Source organism: Tripterygium wilfordii, chromosome 7 (genome assembly GCF_013401445.1).
Source record: "Tripterygium wilfordii isolate XIE 37 chromosome 7, ASM1340144v1, whole genome shotgun sequence".
NCBI classification, from domain to species: Eukaryota; Viridiplantae; Streptophyta; class Magnoliopsida; order Celastrales; family Celastraceae; genus Tripterygium; species Tripterygium wilfordii.
This window is the reverse complement of record NC_052238.1, coordinates 4,767,292-4,788,430: the sequence shown is the minus strand read 5'-3', so window position 1 is coordinate 4,788,430 and position 21,139 is coordinate 4,767,292. Positions and strand designations below refer to the sequence as shown.

Sequence of the window (21,139 nt, the reverse complement as noted above, 5' to 3'; positions counted from 1 at the left end):
TTTTTTTTTTCACCTATAACGATATCATACAAATTTGTATTTTGGACATTCAATATAAGTATAAATTTAGGCCTTCAATCATATACGCACAAATTTATTGCTCTCAATGAGAATGCAATTTAGGATTTTTCTCACTAATAAGTTATCACCCAGATGATAAACACTCCTACATATAATTCCTAATGAAGGCAAAGTCATACGGACTCGATATATTTCAAAGCGGATAATATTGTTGCTGTCTACAAGAGCACAAAACCATGCGGGCCCAATGTATCACAAAGTAACAAAGCGAACAATATTGTTACTGTGAATTGTGAATTGGGTTGAAAATTCTAATAGAGAGAATAGGATAATCGGCCCAAATTATTGGAGTTGTACGAATACAAATAAACTACTTTCATTGTGTATATGAACTCGAATGGTATCTTGATAGTGGTCATTATCGCAAGTCCAAATTGATTTAGATTTGTTATTAGAGCACAAAATTCTTAGGGAAGCTATGATGTTGCCATTGTGTCATTGTCCACTTTTGGGAAAAAAATTGGACCTAAAGCCAGAAAAGTTGAATTAGGCACTATAACATTTGTTGTCTTACTATGGTGGTTGGGGAATTACTTGCGGGTAGAGAAGTGTATTATTGTGCAATTGGTGCATAAAACTCTCCCATCTTCAATTTTTTGTTTTTCTCTTTTGAATCATTTGGTAAACATCTCGATCATATATTTAGTGATGAAAGTGCATGCGATTGCAAGCACTATTTGGTTGTTTTGGCATGATAATTGGCCTTTTTCAAGGGAGGGATTATGGACTTATTTGTCATGCCTGGTTAGAATGACTCTTCTTATATTACTTTTTTCAAAGAGCTTCATGTTAATTGATAACTACCAGTCAGCACATATGGAAAGGATTTTTCAAAGATAAGTAGCAATTGAAATTGGTATCTTTCTGGCTGAATGTAAACTATGACTTCCAACCCAATAAGGTTAACGTGTTGGGCTCCTGCGCTCGATTCTCATGCGAGTAATACTCTTGTTTTGAAGTTTTGCACGACTTAACTAGTCCGAGTTTATATGCATATATATCAGATCTTCAAAATACAAGTTTGTATGATTTCGTTCTCGGTTACTAAAAAAAAGTTTACGTGTTCGGCAATGATAGATTTATTCATTTAAGTATACTCCAATATCCAAAAAAATTAAATGTTGTTAGAGTACTATGCTTAGACGAAATTATATTCGGATCATTGATAGTTGAGACTTCTTAATCTTCTTGAGTCTTGCTTGATTAAGGGAGATTCCAAAGGGCCTAGCAGTTGGTAGCTCATGTTTGGCATGTCAGAATTGTCTACTAGTATATATGTTGATCCTTTTTTTTAATTACTAAGATTGCTTTGATTCTTCTATACGTATGTACTTTTCCTGTGCTTTTGATTTTTTTCCATTAATGGACCAACTACTATGCTACATACATAATTATATATAAGCACTTCCACATCAAAGCTTATTGATATATAGAGGTGGGCGGTGATAGACTGTACGATTTAAGTTAGATTGCAAAATAGAAAGTTTGAAACATATGAGCAGCAGCCTTTTTCCAGTCGAAATTTCCCATGGAAAACCATGAAGAGTATACTAGGAAGAAGTTGAAGAATGGTCATCAAGTGTTTCATCGTCAAAACAAAAGAAAGTCTAGAGATTTAGCCTTTATGATTTGGAGAAACAAGAGTACTGGCTTGTTAAAAAAGCAAAAAGAAAAAAAGAAAAGTAGAGACCAAATTTGGTGGACTTCACATTCAGATTCATTTTCAAGGCTGGCTGCTGCTGTGGATACAAAGAAAAATTAGGAGGATTTTATACATTAGAGGAAATCTTTATCAAACTTTACGGCAATTTAATCAAATCTAACAACTACCAATATATTATCAGCAAGGAAGAGTGAACTAACCAAAGAGATTCCTTCAGCTCAAACAATCTGACTATCTGAGAGAAACACAAAAGGTGGTTACCCTTTTATTCCCCTATTTTCATAGTCATGAACACTTGAGAAAGTTGGATATTTCATCAAAGAAAGATAGAAAATGTAGTGCAAACCAAATCATGCTCGCTTTGTACTCCCGTCCAACTTGAAGGCCCAGCTCTGTATCAGTTTTGAGGGAGACGTCAAGTGCTTTTACAGAATGAGTCGGTACATCACTGCAAGAATCAACAAAAAAGCTTAACTTTTCTTCCACTATCTTATGATTTTCCAGAGACGTGCTAATGTGAAATATAAAAGGGTTTTACGCAACCCAGACTCGTCTATGGAAGGTTCAAGTTTAAGGGGTGAAAACTAAGTTTATTTCACATCCATGTGATGAAGAGACCGCGAAAGCAAGATAAGAAATGTTGACTACTACTTTCTTGTAGCCCAAGGCCCATTTCACCATATCCAAGTCAAGAGAAGTGATTCTGTGAGATGCAAACAGTTGCTTTAGTCGCAGAGATTAAACAGCTCATTGGTTTGGGCTGTACATTCGGTATCATCTATCAATGAAGTGGGGAATATTGTAGTCGTGTACTTATGCTAATCCAACTATCCACGAATGAAAAAACAAATCATTCATGTTTGAGCACGCCTAAAAGCATATATCTAAATCAGAAACCATATACCATTTCTCTAAGGAGTGATTTATATGCTTTCAAAGTGAAAGAAGTGCTATGACACAGAGAGATTACCGATTACTATATCCAATGCATGGGTTGTTTTTCTATTTCATGAGATGGATGGGCTGAAATTGTAAGGGATGTAGTATTCGATATGCTCTTGAAGGTTAATATTATCTTTTTACCGAAGGTTGTGCTATCACAAAAAGGATAGGAGGTCAATTAGATTTCCCGCTTAGCATAAGTACCTTGATGGAACAGGCTGAATAGCCTCGAAACATTAAAAACTCTGGGAAAAAAAAAAAAGTTGCAATTTTACCTAGAAATGTTGGTCACCCCTGTTTGTCGGATTTTGTGTACTGTTTCTAGAGTAACATTGCTTGATGCCTGCCAGAATGAATAAAGAAATCACAAATTCTGTATATTAGTGAAGTGCCAAATAAAATCAGAGCAAGCAGCAGATATTCTAGGTCAAGTCAATAACATTCAGAATATCTGGTAATGCCAAAAATTGCACTGGGATGCCCCAAAATGAATAGTTAGCAGACACTCTGAGAATTGAGTCTAAATTTACTTAAAAGAGACAGGCCTCGGAAACTATAAGCATATCAGATAAGATGTGCAAGATCAATACTAAACAGAATATGAAAAAGGTTTATCTGCGTCAGCAGAGAGAAAATGTAACAGACAACAGCAGTAATGTTTCTCAGAGTTATGTAGATAACTAAAGAACAAGGTATTCAACAAGATGATAAATATTCAACGGACATCGGAAGTACCTCCGTCTCAAATCTCCCATTGATCCATTCCACAGCTTCCTTAAGCATAGACACATCAAAATCTCCATTTGGCAGTGGTACAACCATATCATCCAACATTATCCAGGTCAATGAAGATTTTAGCTCTGATGGCATGTATAATACCTCCAGCTATTGATATAGGATCCTGAGGAGGCTTTACTACCATTGAATTGATTTATCTTTCATGATTTTTGGTTAAATATGCAGACATCCTAACAATCCGCCAGTTTGTAGGAGCTTTTCCCCGATTTCCCGTATATGGTAATTATCAAGGAATATCAGAACCTGTTATAGGATCCTTACTGTTTGCATATACGGAAAATTACAAAGATCTGTATAAACATAATTTAAACAGTCTCAAAATCAAAAGTTAGACAAAGAAGATATTAAACCACTAAAAACAATTGATAATGTTAGACTGACGAAGAGAAACCGAAGATAAACTTCATTTCCTGAATCTACGGTAAAAGCTAGCTTGATGGAACTCTTTCATATCATAGTTATGATGAAAAAGGTGGCTTTATTGCCATCGAATCCATTGATATTCCAGAGTTCTGACTAAATCAGACATTCTAACAATCTGCCTGCATTGGTCCCACGGTTTAAACCAGCATCAATTAGTATTTTTGATAAAGAAATTTGTTTTCATTAACTCTTTGAAGTAACCAAAATAGGTACCAGAGCTTCCACGTGCATCTACATAATTCTTGGTTGTCCACATATCATGACCAGGTAAGCTCATATCAAGCATGTCTTAACAAAGTACACAATGGTACATGTCCCAAAAACAATTTTAGACATTTTGGGGAATAGCTTGTCCACATATTATGTGAGTATAAGATATGCGTACATCATGTCTATCCCCGACCCTACCTATTGTAGGAGGCTTGTGCATGGGAGTTGTTTACCTTTTTTAAGGGGATGAATTTACACAAATCAAGAACTCATGGGAAAAGTTTTGTATGAAAAATATTTACGCAAAGAAATGGGACAGCTAGTACCCACGTACCATATGCATCGAATTCTACAACTACAATAATCCTAATCTAATTTCCAAACACCCAATATCATTTAAAGTTCTCTCAAAACCAAACCGCACAAATAGAAAATACTATATGGTGTCAAATTCATTACAGTTCCAGAGTTCCTGCAAGAGATTTATAAGCAACTAAACCTCAACTGAGTTATTTGTTTGTTGTGTTCTCAAAACCATCGCATTCCAGTAAAATATGACAGTGAGGCAGTATCAAACATGATTCAGGGCATGACCCAAATCATTAGACGTGCAAAGCTAAAATGCTTCGGGTTGACCTCTAAAATACATAATGAATTCTCATTCAAAAAACTTCAAAACAAAAAGAAAATTTCCTGTTGTGTGAGGTTCTACACAGAGTGGTTACATTATCACAAATAGCTTATCTTCTACCTAACTGTAATATCATTAGCTTGGTTGGTTGCTAATCCAGAAATTGAGTGACGAGAAAATGAACAGAGCAGAGTTTGAGATTCAATATGCGTAAATAAGACAGAGATGAAGAAGAATTGTTGAAATTATACCTGAAAGAGGAGTGAGTTGGGGCAGACTGCAGAGTAGAAGTTGCAGGGCTTGTGTTTGTGTTGCTGACTGAGAGACAGGGAAGAGTCAAAGTTGATGCCTTTCTCTTGACAGGAAACCCACCTCCCCGAAATCGCAATTCTATACTCCATTATCCAGATTCCAGATATACAGAAAGAAAACATGTAAAAATTTGAAAATTATTTGTTGATTCGCGATTGCGCTTCAGATTTCATATCTGTACATTTTAAAACGTACGTCATGACTCATGATCTGTATTCAAATTAAATCTCCAATTTCACTAATGGGCCGGATTAAGTGCCGTGGCGAGGCCTAAATCAAAAGTCCAAGATTAAAGTTCTCATCAAAACTTCGTAGCTTTCGTAAACACAGAAAGATTTTGCCAGACCATGCTAAACAAAATAAAAAGGTCAATTTGACCTTTCAAAAAAAAAATGTTAACACAACCCAAACAAAAAAAAATCTCTCCGGGATCAAACCGTATGAACTTGGGAGATCTTAAGTTCGATTCCCACTAGTAACAATATCATGATGGCCATGAGATGAGTTTTTACCCAACTATTTACTTTGTCGTCAGATGGAAAATTTCTGTGCACACAGGCCTAATGACTCGAGTTTAGGCGTAAGATGTCCAAATAACAAGTTTGTATAGTGTTATTTTCGGTTTAAAAAAACATATATGGTCTGTTTGAGGAACAATTTAAAATTTAGCATACATATATTGATTTTAGAATATTGTTTAAAATGCTAGTATATATGTTGTGTCAAATTACACAAAAGAGTATTACGAGAAGCGTATCTTCAAAATATGACTGAAAAATGAAGGTTATTTCAGATATTTGGGGGTCAGAAATCTCAAATGCTCTATGCGGAGAAACAATTTCAGAAAATAGCACTGAAATGCTTCTTTTATAGTTTAATAAACACCCCTTTCATATCACTGATGTTTAATTGTTGAAGTTAACATATATGCTACTTCAAATGGTTTACCAAACGGCAAACGGCAAACGGGATATATGTTATAAAGGGACATCAAATGAGAATAATGAACTGTAGAGTGCTTCTAGGAAACTCCCTACATAAAACACAAATAATTGGCACGTTTTAGAGCATCTTGGAATACTCAACATTTTAACACCCTCACAATCTATCCACCATTCAACTATTGTCAAATATTGCGGAGCTTCAAACCAACGAATTTTAATGTTATTTATCGAATTATCACATAAAGAAATTAATTTATGTTATTGGTCGGACCTGATTATGGGAAAAAATATATATATAAAAAACCCACAATCAATGCTTACTATATGTGTTCTACATTGGCTGCTATTACATATTCAAGTTTATAATTCTTTTTTTTCCAATTAGAAAACATACATACATGCTGTTGCAAAACACGTTCTCGACAAAGAATCACAAATGATAGAACAATATACAGAAGCAATCGAAAAGGTAAGAGAGAAGAGAAGAATACATAATTTACCTGGTTCGGTAATTTGCGTACGTCCATGACATTTTCAATATAGAAATTTCAATAGTTCATTCGGCTAGGGTTTTAACCCTTAAATACCATGTACCCAGGCACCTGAAATTACAAACTATATACCCTTATACAAAAATAATCAACCCACATCAGTATAACCGTACTATACCTTAAACGATCACAGATAATAGAATAATATAAACAAGCAATCAAAATGCTCGACTGGTATGTTACGCTCTCCCTCTCGCACAACTTGTCATTTCCTAGAATTTTTAGGTATTAAGTAATACTTCTAATATGAGTCATTATTTAATACATACATACATGTGCAAAGTTGAACCAGTCTTGATGTTCATGTTCAAAGTTCAAACTAACGAAAACATTCATTGTCAGGTCTCTCTCCCTTACCAATCCAATTCAAAACAGAACGCCAATAAATTCAACTGCCCAATCTGCTCCTCTCTTTGTATAAAACCATAATAATATCTCAGCATTCAGAAAGCATAATTAATCATGTCATCTTCTGCAGAGAGAAGAGTCCAGTACTGTTTAAGGTGGTGGTTGGTGTTTCTTTGGGTGCTAGTTGTAGCAACCAATGCATCAATCGGAGCCGGCGCTCGACCTCTGCCGGATACGAATCTGATCGGATTCCTAGTAGAATCTCGGCTTCAACGAGGCCCAGTACCACCTTCTGGGCCTTCTCCATGTCATCACAAGCTAAGTCCTTATACACGCAAACACGATAATGAACTCACAGCTTATACCACTGACTATGTTATATGCCCATAGCTTTTCCTTCTATTCTATTTTTTTTTTTTTCCGTTGCTATTTAGTCTTGCAAATATAAACTTTGTACCGATTTTCTGGTTAATTATGTATACGTGTAGTACAATTCACATGATCCAATTGTAAGGACAAATAAAATTATTGAAATTTTCAATCCAAACACAATGAAGATGTTATATGCTCTAAGTCATGGGCCCACACAAATTTGTTCTTTATGGACCGTCGTTTTTGACACGTAGGCCCATGAAAATGCGTCTAAAGGGGATCGGTGGTGCGGGCGTGCAGCGGAACGCACTAAGTCCACAAGAGATATTGTCTTCTTTGAGCTCCGATTCTATGTTGATACATTGTTTTGCCCTTAATGTTTTACTTATAGGCGTTTTCAAAGTGAGGATACCTAATTTTGTTTATAAAACACTCCGTTGGATTATGTTAAACGACGTGAGAATTCTAGTATTGACAAAAATCACCTCATTTTTTTTTAAAAAAAAAAGAAAGATCGGATTGGCAGTGGGTACATATAAGTCCACTAAAACACAATGATACCAACTGAGAAAAACAGCAAGTGCGATTTTGTTGGACCATGTAGTGTAGATGTGGAGGAGAAGTTAGGCCTTGAGCACGCCTTGAAACGTGTTGAAAAATTGTCGCAGCGCTTCTTGTTGATTACAACAATATTACAGAATATCAGAAATCTAAAATCGAATGATTATTGTCAATAATTAATTATTGATTGTGGCATAAGTAGTTCAATGAACCCATGAGTTCCTACTAGAAACTACACTAATTCAAAATTAAATAATCCATACACGGTAATAATACTATATATCTATAGTCCAATCTTCATGGAAAGCATACGGTTCCAACTTTTCGCGTTAGACCAATACAACACCGCATGACTAATATAGATATACTTTTCACACTCTTTGTTTTTGTATAAAAACCTAGCTACTAATTAACAAGAAAGCAAGAACAAACGTAACTGAAGAGTAGTACTTAATTTGTTAGATCAATCATGTTATCTGCAGAGAGAATGGTGAATTGTATGAAATTAGTGATGGTGTTTTCGCTGCTACTTGTGGCGAAAGCATCAATCGGGGCCTGCATTCGACCTCTGACGAGTACGCTTGAATCCCGGCTTCAACGAGGTCCAGTGCCTCCTTCGGGACCTTCTCCGTGCCATAACCAGCTAAGTCCTGCTAACGCTACTGACCACCAGTCTTCTTATACTGAGGACTACGTTTTGTGCCCATAAAAGGTCACCATTTGCCTCCTCCTTTTCTTTCTTGCTGATCATGGAAGAAATGTCAGTTCTGGTTCTTCTTACGATGTTTTCTCTGTTGGGATTGTTCCAAGTTACTGATATAGTTGTATTGTTAATCGCCAACACTGTGATTGGTTATATAATTCATGAATCTTGTGCAATCTTTGTCTATAATTACCAACTGATTAGTGATTACTATGTCAAAATTGGAACACTCCATAAGTCCATAGAGACGATTGGAACAGTGTTGCACCATTTAGGCCCATTACTGATGACAGTTCGGGCGGATCCATTACAAAAGTATTTAGACTAAAACAAAACGCCCATTAGACGAATTACGGACAGGCCGGAGGATGTTGGGCTTAATTTTGTTTTACTTGAGCTCGGCCCATTAAGTTGGGCCGTATGGATGTCAACTTCAAAGTTCAAACCCAACCAAACAGTCCAAAACGTAAAATAAGTCTCATCATTCCAAATCGGTCAGTCCAGGGATGATCCGCCCCCGCCCCGCCCCACCCCACCCCACCCAATTGCCATCCCTAGTTCAGTTCCATTGAAGAGTGATTTTTATTAAATTCCTTGTTCCTTGAATCTAAACAGCCAAAAACACTTGTAGTCGGGGAGGGTCAAGCGACGATCGTCTTTGTATTTTGTGTTTTTTAGTTTTTTTTTTTCCTTGTTTTTTAGTCTTCTTTGTTGTACTCAATCTTTATGGTGACCCGAGTGACTATGAGTCTCAATTACTTAATTTATTGAATGATTTAATACAATCAGCTTGAAAAAAAACAGCCAAAGCATTTGGACGTTGGAACACATAATTAATTCATTATTAACAAAACAGAAATAACATTTTCATGATTGCAATGAACAAGTGTGAAACAATCGCCACAAATCGCTGGATGAGATTAGATAAATAAACCAACCACTGTGACTATATTTTTAAGCCCCAATCCCTAAAATATTTGAGATAAAATTGATTAATCATAAACCCTAAATCCTAAAAATATAAACTCTAAATTCCAAATCTTAAACCCCAAACAATAAACCATAAACCCTAATTCTTAAACACTAAATCAACTTCGATAACTTGTGTGAGCAAAATAAAGGTCTTCCGATGGTAACTTCTGACCTCTCCTCTCCCTCCCGATTCTATTTTTGGCACATCATCAAATCATGATTATGCACACGCTCTCATGGTAGGCTTGCTTCGCCAATGTCGAGTGCATATATAAGAGAAAAGTTATCAACGAGAGGAGGTCTGTTCGGTTAGATTAAGTATATGTGTGTCCAATATTAGATTCCAATGAGAAACATATTTTTCAACGGTATTTATTGATCACATAGTGACGGTACATCCCGGAATTTGGATATGACGCAGGGGTCACAAAGTGACCGTTGGGCTTGAGATTTCCGAGGTTATAAAAAAAAGAAGAGGAAAGTTAATAACATACTAACATATGCATGGATATGCCTTTTTCGTTTATGATGCGGCTTCAATGAGTCTTTCACTTGCGCACAAACATAGTAAGAACCGTAACTCGGTCCATCTTAATTTTACAGGCTTCAATATTTTAGGGGGGATTTATCTTGTCTTTAATTAACACTACCTCATACCACAATTAATTAAGGCTCATATTTGGGACAACATTGCCAATAGTTATTGCAACTTTTTGCCGAGAGAGAGAGATGAATCTCATGCTAAGCATTAAGCATATCTTCTATAATGAGCTCAAAGTAGGGAATAACCTCCTTTTGGACACGACTCTATATTGAGAGAATTGACTATCAAACTCTTTTTTATTTTTTAAATTGTCTAAAAATAAATATAAAATAATTTTCGCAAGTTATGAGCTATCATCATCTAAAAGTTTCACTAAACACCTCACAACTTATTTCATGATTTTTTTAATGCAGTTATTGAGTTAACGTTGAAAATTATAGCAAACGCTCTATGAAATGGAACCTTTTTGTGTTTCGCTATTTCTAGGCACTGAATGAGGGAGGCTAAGCCTTTTCCACTTCAGGGTATGTACGTAGTCATTCCGTCTTCACACATTTCACGATACATGACAATAATCATCTCAACTGTTCACAAAGTGAACATATACTAATTAGTACTCCCGTTTTGCTCAAGAAATAAATTTTAAAAAAATCATTTATGATTTTTCCATTGTTTATTGCCTTTTCGTTTTCCTTTTTTTTAATGAATTGGGAGGTCATAAATATGAAAAGCCAAATATTATGTATCCTGTTAGAATATCGGCTCACAAGTATTCATTTGGTGGCTCGGAAAATTCAAACCCGTTAAATGCCATTGGTTTGATTTCAAAGAAGAAATCCTTGTGATAAAGACATGAAGGCATGCTCGAGGATACGACCATGGGCATATAATTTTCTACAAGAGATATGGCCATATATGATAAAAGTCTTCAATATGCTTTGAATGTACAACATGTTTTTGGTTGGTTTAGGCCGATAAATAGGCATGGTTTTGCTCCATGTTATAAGCGGAGTAAAACTAAGCAAGAGAGCAGAGAAAGGGTGAGTTTGTGAGAGACCATACTCTATGTGAGAGATATTTGGTGTTTTGGGTTTGTAAGTGGGTTCTTATTCTTGTAATATCTTTGGTGATAAAGTGATTTGACGTAGGTAATTGTTGAAGAACCACGTAAATATATGTCTCTTTGTGTTTATCTTTATTTTGGAGTTTCTGGGCACAACAAATCCCCCACCACTAGTGTGCGTTAATAGGTACGAAAATGATAAATATTATGATTGTAAAGTCACTCCACCGTCAGACATTTGGTTTTTACCTACATTTTTGTTGATAATTTGTATAGTCATGTCTTGCTCTTCATTAATTCTACACGTGATTTGTAAGCTATCATGCAGGTCCATACGTTTACTCATAAAGATGGTAGATGCGGGTTTCATGTAAATCTCTCCTACCATATGAAACTTTACCAGCAAAGATGGATGGCAGAGTTGAAGTAGTTAGTAAGTAAATGGAAGGATACGCAATGCTAGAAGATAGGACTCGTTAGTCACGAGTCAGGTGCACCAGATTCTGACTCTTCAGCCTAAACTGTCCAATTAAAATCGCTCACTGAAGATAATAATTTAATGATCTACAGACAACAGCTAGCTAGCTCCTTCAAAATTTAAATAAATAGGTTTGATCTGCTTCTTATTCTTCTTTCATTCCTAAGCAATTACGAGTTTCAGCCTTTCATTTCAGGTCCTTATTATATAATTTATATTTGGATTTATTAATGATAGAAAGTTAATTAGCTTGTGATTTGTTATATATATATATATATATATATATAAATCTTGATTGGTTTCAGGTGTCGCACGATCGAGATATGGAGATAGCTAGAGATCAATCGAATTGTGTCAGATTGGGGGAGTGAATTCCATGCTATCCATGTCAAGTGAGCAGTTCCTTGCAGATTAATCTTTGTTTCATTGTCTGTTCGACCCTGAAACCCTCTCTTTTTAGACCCATATATGTATGAAGTTTGAAGGTCGAACATGACAGTGAAATTGAGGTTTCACGAGGTAGGGACTATTTATTTGACGTGGGTTTGTATGGAATTTAAAACCTCCAGAGATTCACAGCCACTGTTGATGGAAACTATTCAAATCCCATGTTTTCAACATTGGTGCTTTCTCAACTTTCCAGGTTTGACTTCTGTCAACTCTCTCTCCCATGTTTTGTTACTTTTCCTGAACAAGTTGCATGTGTTTTCTTTCTTCTCTCTGTTGTGAGAGGTGATGGCAAAAACGTCAATCCATATATGCATGCTTTAGGGCTTAACTTTATTATTTCTTGAACAATTTGAGCCCGGTCCAGGCCCAGCCCAGCCATCGCTTACTCTTCTCCTCAAACTGTAGAAAATATCTTCCACCTGGAAAGTACACGTGCCAGGACAACAGAACCCTCCATGAGAATCTCTCTCTACAAGGATTAATGCCCAAAATATCTGTCTCTTTTCATCTCTGGCACGTTTTCTGGCTTCATGAACATTCCGGAAGATTACTCATTCACCGAAAGAAGGCTCTGTTTCTCTCTTTATCTATCGCTCAGATATTTTTTCTCCAAATCGAGAAATTCATATAATCAATCACCACCGCCATTGAAGACCCACTATAAAAGAACAACCTTTCCCTACTTTCTATTCGCTTCTTGTCCTTCAGAGTTTCATGCCTGTCAATTAGTCCTCTGCTTTATTCTACAAAGCATATATATTCCCCAATTTTCGAATTCAGTAATAGTGTTGGGTGGTTATGGTGATGGAGAGGGAGTCTCAACAAGGGTTATTGCCTTCTTATTATAGCATTCTTGGTGTCAGTATCGATTCTTCTGCGGATGATATAAGACGCGCTTATCGCAAACTTGCCATGGTAAGTAAAACTTTACTCTCTGTTTGTGTAGTAAACTCTTAACATCTGAGAAGACGATGTTAATTACATGATTTTTTTGTTAATGTTGTAGCAATGGCATCCAGACCGATGGACCAGAACACCTTCTCTTTTGGGTGAAGCCAAGCGAAAATTCCAGCAAATTCAAGAAGCCTATTCAGGTATGCAGGCTTCCTTTTACAAATTCAAAAGTATTTGATCGTAAATTTCCATAAACGATGTTCTTGATTGGCTTCTTGACCTTCTTTTATGCGCTCTGTTTGTTGGGACTTGGGACAGTGTTGTCAGACCAGAGGAAGAGGACCTTGTACGATATGGGTTTCTATGACCCTGATGAAGAAGAAGAAGAAGATGAGGTTCGTAATTATGAAAGTTGGGTATCTCTTTCTCATTATGTTTTCTTCCGTTCTATACTGAATATTGAACCATTAATATCATTTTCAGGGCTTTTGTGATTTTGTAGAGGAAATGAGGTCTCTGATGGCCCAGAACAAGGTATGTTTTGAAGCTTTTCGTCTAATCTTGACCTGTTTGGAATTTATGAAATAAAATATCTTGCATTCTGAATAGCTTATGTAAATCTCCCCTTGTAGTTTACGTTCTGTGGGATTTTTTTAGCCTCTGCTAATTTTCTTTTTTAATGATGTTCTACTGTTTACAGGACAAAAGTTGCAGCACGGATGAGCTACAGAAAATGTTGATGGAAATGGCACAAGGATCCCAGTTTTCCTCCTGGCCCTGCGGGCCTACAGTTATTGGAGATTTTGGATACTCGGAGAGTCTGCAATGGAATTCGGACTTACTGATGGGGAGAAATCCACCACAATTTGATACCTCAAAATGGCAGATGTATGGAACAGGCAGTTATTGGAGATAGGGGATGAGAGACTTATAATCTGGACAATTCATCAAAGTTACAAGACTCCAAAGCTTGACAATGGAAGCACTATGTATGATCATATGTTGGGTTATTTGTCCTGACAAACAATTATGGTTATCCTTTGTGATAGGCCTTTTTGTAAATGTGAGCCAGCTTAAGATTTTCTTTCGTCTTGGTGTACTATTTCTGGTCTGTTTTGAGGGAGCTGGTTTTGTTGTATGTTTGCTAAAAAGTCTGTAAACAGATTTCTGATTATGACCAGGAATTTCATACACAATAGAGTTTGTGTGTGTGTGATGCTTTTGGATTATATAGTCTGCCTGCTCAATTCTTTCCAGGACTCAAATATGCTCATCTTATCGACTATTCAACAGAACAAACTTTCATACTTTTTGTCTGGAAGAATTGGACACAAGGGGAAATATTCGTTTCCTACACAGCTTTCTTTTGGTGATACTTATACAGATCACATTGTACACAACATTGTACACAGCATTGAGATAGTTTACTAGTTCCGAGAGTTTTGATGGAGAATTGGAGATCATACATACTCACACGGGTAACATTATATGACAGCATGTTTCTAGTGATTCTTAGTAAATATGGTGGCATTAAACCAGCAAGTCAGCCACCAGTTTTACATTTTCGGGCCTCATATCACATCCCTGCTTTATATCAGCAATTTTAGCACAAAATGAGAATGGCCAACTACTGGGAGCTACTCGGAGCAAGTGATTGTGACCATATCTGTCGTATGCATCGCTGAGAGGCATTTGGACAAAGCCAAAACCTCCAGATTTCACCTTGCTTTTCCAGTATAGATGTAGACAATTTCCTGGTAGTAGAGAGGACACAAATAAGCCTGTTTACACGATTTGATATCCTTAAGCAGAGTGCGGAACTTGGCAACTTTTTTGGGACTCAGGAGGCCACACCAAGTGTTAAATGACGCATTCTAGAACTGTTACCAATCTCAATGCCTCTCATTTGCTTTCTTGCTACCTCACAGTCGTTTCTCCTAGCTCCTGCTTTCAGCTTCCCTCTAACTTTTAGATCTTTCGTCATTTTATTGTTGGCTGGAACTTGATGTTTCTGCATTTTCCCCTGCTCTTTCTTTCTGGCTATCCTGTCCTTCGCTATTGCTTCTGGGTGACTGTTGGTATCAGTTGGTGGAGTCAATGGTAGTGCATGAACTTCAGATAGCTCTCCAGTACAAATAGAACCCTCTGAAGATTCAGGGGGATCAGTTGGGCTAAGAGACTCAGTCGCAAGGAGAGTCCAATCATTTCCTGTTTTCAAAAGTGGTGTCGATTTTACAGCAGCTCCAGCATTCAAATTGTTTCGTACCTTGCCTGGTTGGTGTTTGGATGATGCAGCCTGAGAAAGTTTAATACATAAACATAAATGAGAGCCTGTTTGAGGAAATGAACAAACATAATCATATTCAATGGAAGAATTAAACCTTATGCAACAAAAAAAATGATGGTAAAACTGTTCTGAGGCAATAAAAAAGCAGGGTAACTATTGGAGGCACAAGACAAGAAAGCTTGAGAAATTAGACAAAAATGTATAATTTCTCTTTTCTTCTTATTCTTCCTAAAGTATCAAGGTAGCCTTACCGATACCAATGCTCCATGATAAAATTAACTTCCCAGCGAGAGACAATTGAGTTGCTCTTTGCCAAGTCAAAATACCCAGAGAAAATCCAAGCAAATACAGAAATGATAAGGTACCTTGCTCCCAATTGAGCCAGCACTATAGAAAGAAGGCATTGGTGTTGCTTTAAAATTAAGGCTTCTCCTGAATTGTTTAATCTCAGCCTCTTTCTTTTCCTGCAGAAACAGTAATTGAAGTAAATTGCTTTAACCTAAATTAAGTATGATGTATGTAGAGAACACCACAAACCAAACTGAAGTTGGATACAATCAAGGCCATATTTGGTTAACAAATAAAGAATAAAAACATGCAACAAGGTCCTACATTATACCATGAAAGTATTTTAATTGATTGAGTTTTTCTCTCTCTTAAAGAAGTTAAGGAATTTCAATAAAACAGTTTGAGTCTGCCACTGTGAATTTTTTGTTGTGAAGTTTGATTACCAGCTAATCAGACCATAAATTTAGTTACACCAAAAAAAATATTGGAACTCAAATTACATCACCAAAACAAACAATTGAACCAAACATGGCTATACAATTTTGGCCACAAATGGTCTAGTCAAGTACTTTAAGATTCTACCAGTAGTTGGCAGCAGTTGCATTATCAGAGACAGTAATCAAGGATATGTTCACATTCATAGAATAACTGATGTTTTATGATTCCACGTCAAGACAGTTAAAAATGCCAAAAACGCTGTTTTACTAACGGGGACACCCACATCATTTTCATGCAGAGAGCAAAAGCTAATTAAGTGATGAATTCATGTACCTGGGTTTTTGCTTGGAGCTGATTCATCTCAGCCTCTTTAGTATCAGTTTCTTTCTCCAATTTCTTGTAGAACTGGATTACAGAGCCAGAAGACCAAAGAGATGAGCAAATCAAGTTTGATTACATGAACTAAAGAAAGTTCAGATGACAAAATGGTGTAATGTCTTACCTCTTTCCTCCTCTCTGCCCGTTCAGAGCTTTTGAAATTGAAAGTTGCAGCACTTGTTTTTACATCCAACTTAGTCGAAGCAACAGTATGCTTAAGTCTACATAGGAATTAAGTATAAAAAATCAGAATCTATAAATATAAAATTTGTGAGAGATTTTTTTTCTTTTTCTCGGAGACCTGTTTGGTGAATCATGTGCTCTGGGTTCAACCTTTGATGCAGAAGATTGTGGATGAGTTACTTTCTTCGCCCTTATATCCTTTTCACTGCAACAGATAATAAATAACCACCATAATAAAAGTCCTTACCAAGGATACAAGGGTCTACAACAATGCACACAACTAGTAAGTACCTTTTGCTTTCAATATTTTGTTTAGTTTTGGTTCTCTCAGTATCCTGAACAAACATGAAATCCAACATGTTTGATTCAATAGACATGTGACATGAAAAATAATGCACAAACTGAAAATTTTGCATTATTGACTCAAAATAATCCTCATGACTGACACCAACCTCTTTTTTTGCATTTCTGATCAGCGAATGTCTAGTAGGAATTGCAGCTTGTGATGGGTGTTTTTCTTTTTTTGGTCTCTCTTTGTCCATTATATTCTGATTCTTTGCAGATGTTTTCGATTGGTCACTAGAAGCGCCTTTTGCAACTGCACTGATCAAAGACTTCAGTCCCAGTTTTGTTGATTTACTTGCTGCAGCAGCCATCAACTAGAAAGAGGAAATCAAGGTGTATAAGCCTCGTGAAGGTTCTGTGAAATGTGCATCAATCCAAAAGCATGTGCCCATATAGAGTAAGTTTCGCACAAGAAAAATAACATGCCATGTTATTGTTTCTCATCGTAAAATGACTCTAGCCTCTTAAGTAAGCATGATGGGGGTGATATTTAGCCACTAGTACATTATAAATCCATACCTTTGCAGAATGGGTCCGACGAGGTTCAAGACTAGATTTATCTACTTTCTTGGCTGTTCTGTTCTTTGGCGATAAGTTAAAAGCTCTAGATGATTCAAAACTAGTGCTAATATCATCAGCCCTCTGGTTTACTTCCATCTCAGTTTCACCATCATCAACAAGTAACTTGCCAGGGCATATTTCAGTTTGACTTGTTTCTTGTGTGCCATCTTCCTGGAAACCATATATAGAACTATTAGACTTGCTCATAGGAGCTTCAATCTCAAGGCCAGAACGGAAAACCATGGGATTTTCTACTCCACAAGCTGCTACTTCACATTCTTTGCGGTGTTCTAATCCTTTGGGGCTCTCATCATAATAAGCACAGTGTGTACCACTATCATCTAAATATCCAAATTGACTCCTTCGATTCCCCCTATCGAATCCTTCACCATAATCCACATTCTCCAATTCCTCTTTAAAGTGAGCAAAATGGCTAGCATCATCCACATAATTTAATTGGTTCCTTTCTTCTCCACTACCTTCGTTCACATTATCATATTCTTCCCTGTAATTCATGTTCTCCAATACTTCGTTGTCACATTCTTCCCCATTTTGGCTCTCAGAGGAATTCTGATGCCTCAGAGCCTTCTTCTTGAAATGAGCTTCAAAATAAGCTTTCTTCTCAATAACAGAGCCAGGCCTTGAGCATTTCTCGACCTCTTCAAGGTACCTATTGTGAGAGAAAGATGACCTCCTTTCCCAAGATAAGGACTCATTTTCGTATCTCCCAAATGATATAGAGCCCGAGCGGAAAGAGTCTGCCTGGCCGAGAAAAAAGGAGTGAACGTTAGAAGGGGAACGATAATAGAATCTATCTGCCACGATATAAAAAAAAAAAAGTGTTTGTCAATTAGTTAATGCAAGTCCTAAAATCAATAAGAGCTTCCTTCAAGCAAACAGCAATGCACATTACTTTTTAGTGATGAACTATAAACTCCACAAGGGAAAGGTGCAAGTAGAGTAATGTAGTAGTCATGGTTCATCGTAGATATCAGTTGATATTACAGATCACATAAATTTCCAGAGTATATGCAGCCATTTCAGACATATTTGCATACATAAACAATGATCAAAGAAAACACAGTTATAAATAAATCACAACAGATTTACCAAAATTAAACAAGAACTATTCTCATTTCTAATTTCCAAAATTAGAGTTCAAGAATTCTTATTCCGAATCATAGTAAATTTATGATTAAGGAAAAAAATATTATTTGAGATGCTTGAAATTTGCAATTAAAACAAAACGGGGATTCAACTCACTTATAATAAGTCGAAAAATGAATCAACTTAAAGTAAGCCCCTTGACTGTGCAAATTAAGTAATGCAATTAACAAACTAGGATTATTGTCTTTCTTTTCTTTAATTCAAAAGCGGTTTTTGGAAACCTTTGGATTATATAAGCCCCAAAATTTTGGCTTCCCTTCATAAGTTTCACCTTGAAATTGAAAACAAAGTAATTATCTTTCTAGGCCAACAAGAGATGTTATTACATCATCATTTGCTTATATGATGGCCGTCTCTCTTACAAGACATCACAAAGAAAATCTATTTTGGAAGACAGTAGGAGACCACATGATCGCTAATAGACCAGTCATTTAAAATTGTGAATTGTCAAAAAAAGAGAGAAGAAAAAACCTGAAAGCTAAAGCTGAATGGTTCTTCGATCTCTCCAGCCATTATTGCACGAAAAGCAACCACTGCCCCTTCAATTATTTCAAATGTCGTCACAGATCAAAACGCACAGACGAGAAAATTACAACAAAAGAGGGATTCAGTACGATTAATGAAATACCTTACGCCCGCATTTTCACTAATAACGGTTTCGAAGCAACAATTGCCCCCAAAACTGTCAACCGAAACTGCGAATTCACCGATTCCAATCGCAACTGCACCGAAACCATCCGATCTCCTCGAATAGAACAGTTTTATCGACACAAACAGCGAAACTTGACAAACAATCAAACACAAGGAATCTCAAGTAAGCGTGTTAAAATTATCAAGAGCATAAATTAACAAACCGGAAAGTTTGCTTTTGCGGGATCTTTCTTCAACGACGAGACTTGCCTCTCTCGCTGTGTGTTTATGCTTGCTTTGTGTAAATGCATCACTGTGCAGTGTAGTGTAAAATATATGAATCTGACGAGAGAGGGCTTTGAGAAAGTGCCTTCCATCATGTGCGAGTTGGCTTTTCTTTTGTCTTGTTTTCGTCAGACCCCACCAAGAATTGCCATCTACATCTCCGTCACGGAGATCTGTTTAACGTGGCAGTTTTGGAGGATAATTAACGGTTCGGATTGAGGGTCGTGTAAACTGACCGAACGGCGTCTGTATGATGTAACGGCGGGTGGGGTTTTACAGATCTGAAAGAATGAAGGGTATAGGTATAACCGTATGGCACAAGTGTGAGATCGTGAAACTATTGACTTGCCAGCTGTCCTGGGTTCCATCAAGAAAAAGTCACTGTACTTGTGAGGTTAACGGGATGATCTGCTGATGGGACCGACGTATTTGGTGTTCCAATACATGTCTTTTATTTTCCGAGTGTACCATGATTCAAATATTGGAGAGTTTTATGTAAGTGTTCATCTATTCTCTTCGTATTAGTAACAATTTATTCATTTTGTGTCAATCTATACTAGATTGTTCGAGTTTGTTTTAGGTCCAACACCAACTCATACTAGTTTAAACACTGTAAAAACATTTCAAACTAATTTTAAAGTTTGTTATATTATATTTTACACTTTACTTTTTTATTTGAATAATGTTGGATTTAAAACACGTAGTCCTTCGCCATTCGATAACTCGTTATTGTATAATAAGCGCGCACACAGTCTTGATAAAAAAACCTTAGGAGTACAACAGGGCCGACCCACCCACATAAAGCTATGCAAATCACAAACTTTGGAGTTATGTAGTAATGATGACTTGGAACATGTGCATTTTGCAAAATTCGAGGACAGATAACAAAAAGGCAAAGAAATAATGGTTAGAATCCTCCTCCTCCTGGGGACCCCAAAACTTTTGAATGAAATGATGATAAAAGCCTTGAATAATTGCAAGTTCGGAAGTAGTACATGTAACAGCCCTTGCGTGCACTCATTGAGTTTGGTAAGGTCAAATGCAATAAGAAACAATTTACTGGGTCAACATTTTTGTTAGCCCGGTCCCACCTCTATTACACAAAAAGTCAAGTCAAACACGTATTCTAATACAGCCACATCAGCAAAACATAAATTTCTATACACTTTTTCTTCCCACACACTTTCTCTTTCCACCCAACCCAACAACATTCCATTCCTCCATATTATCCACAACAAAACTACACCAAAACATTAAATATCAATACATCCACATCAGCAAAACACTTATCCCAATACAGCCACATAAGCAAAACACATTTTACAATACAGCCACATCAACAAAAGACAACATCTTTGTTGGCCCAATACCACTTCACCATTGCGTTTGCCCTAACACTATCTATACACGTGCGTGCAAGGGGCCTGACGTTAGAGTACACATGATCTAACACTACTCGATCTCATCAAATCACTTGAACCAAATCAAATCACAACAGGAGGATTAGGATCTAATTAACTTAATTTCCCAATTATTAATAATCCTATTTATTTGGGTGGTTTTACTTACACCAATTATTTATCATTAGTGATCAAACTTTCTACCTAATCATTTTTCCTACCCTTAAATCAATGGAA

The 21,139-nt window shown here is 36.5% G+C and overlaps 3 protein-coding genes across 10 annotated transcripts; 1 reads left to right on the top strand and 2 right to left on the bottom strand.

The window, feature by feature from the left end:
* Positions 1 to 1,527: 1,527 nt before the first annotated feature.
* Positions 1,528 to 5,229, bottom strand: LOC120001847 (nicotinate-nucleotide pyrophosphorylase [carboxylating], chloroplastic-like). 5 transcript variants are annotated; one of them, XM_038850341.1, is made up of 6 exons: positions 5,000 to 5,227; positions 3,422 to 3,774; positions 2,962 to 3,029; positions 2,091 to 2,192; positions 1,945 to 1,979; positions 1,528 to 1,820 (listed from the first exon to the last, which is right to left on the bottom strand). In XM_038850341.1, coding segments are annotated over exons 2-5 (306 nt in total). In that variant the 5' UTR covers positions 3,557 to 3,774; positions 5,000 to 5,227; the 3' UTR covers positions 1,528 to 1,820; positions 1,945 to 1,978. The 5 variants fall into 5 exon arrangements, 3 of the variants coding, with proteins under 3 accessions (XP_038706269.1, XP_038706268.1, XP_038706267.1); XM_038850340.1 differs by having other exon boundaries at positions 1,528 to 1,817; positions 5,000 to 5,225; XR_005469047.1 differs by having other exon boundaries at positions 1,945 to 2,192; positions 5,000 to 5,229.
* A 6,833-nt stretch (positions 5,230 to 12,062) lies between these two features.
* Positions 12,063 to 14,131, top strand: LOC120002218 (chaperone protein DnaJ-like). Of its 2 annotated transcripts, XM_038850892.1 has the most exons (6): positions 12,063 to 12,239; positions 12,895 to 12,961; positions 13,053 to 13,140; positions 13,259 to 13,335; positions 13,424 to 13,474; positions 13,641 to 14,131. In XM_038850892.1, the coding sequence occupies exons 1-6, from the start codon at positions 12,205 to 12,207 to the stop codon at positions 13,854 to 13,856; spliced, it is 534 nt and encodes a 177-aa protein (XP_038706820.1). In that variant the 5' UTR covers positions 12,063 to 12,204; the 3' UTR covers positions 13,857 to 14,131. The 2 variants fall into 2 exon arrangements, with proteins under 2 accessions (XP_038706820.1, XP_038706819.1); XM_038850891.1 differs by lacking the exon at positions 12,063 to 12,239 and having other exon boundaries at positions 12,444 to 12,961.
* A 223-nt stretch (positions 14,132 to 14,354) lies between these two features.
* LOC120002217 (protein WVD2-like 7) lies at positions 14,355 to 19,569 on the bottom strand. Of its 3 annotated transcripts, none has more exons than XM_038850889.1 (11): positions 19,442 to 19,548; positions 19,216 to 19,309; positions 19,059 to 19,126; positions 17,379 to 18,182; positions 16,967 to 17,173; positions 16,806 to 16,849; positions 16,633 to 16,719; positions 16,456 to 16,552; positions 16,287 to 16,358; positions 15,593 to 15,691; positions 14,355 to 15,236 (listed from the first exon to the last, which is right to left on the bottom strand). In XM_038850889.1, the coding sequence occupies exons 3-11, from the start codon at positions 19,098 to 19,100 to the stop codon at positions 14,781 to 14,783; spliced, it is 1,908 nt and encodes a 635-aa protein (XP_038706817.1). In that variant the 5' UTR covers positions 19,101 to 19,126; positions 19,216 to 19,309; positions 19,442 to 19,548; the 3' UTR covers positions 14,355 to 14,780. The 3 variants fall into 3 exon arrangements, with proteins under 3 accessions (XP_038706817.1, XP_038706818.1, XP_038706816.1); XM_038850890.1 differs by having other exon boundaries at positions 19,059 to 19,120; XM_038850888.1 differs by having other exon boundaries at positions 19,216 to 19,569.
* Between the last annotated feature and the right edge of the window lie 1,570 nt (positions 19,570 to 21,139).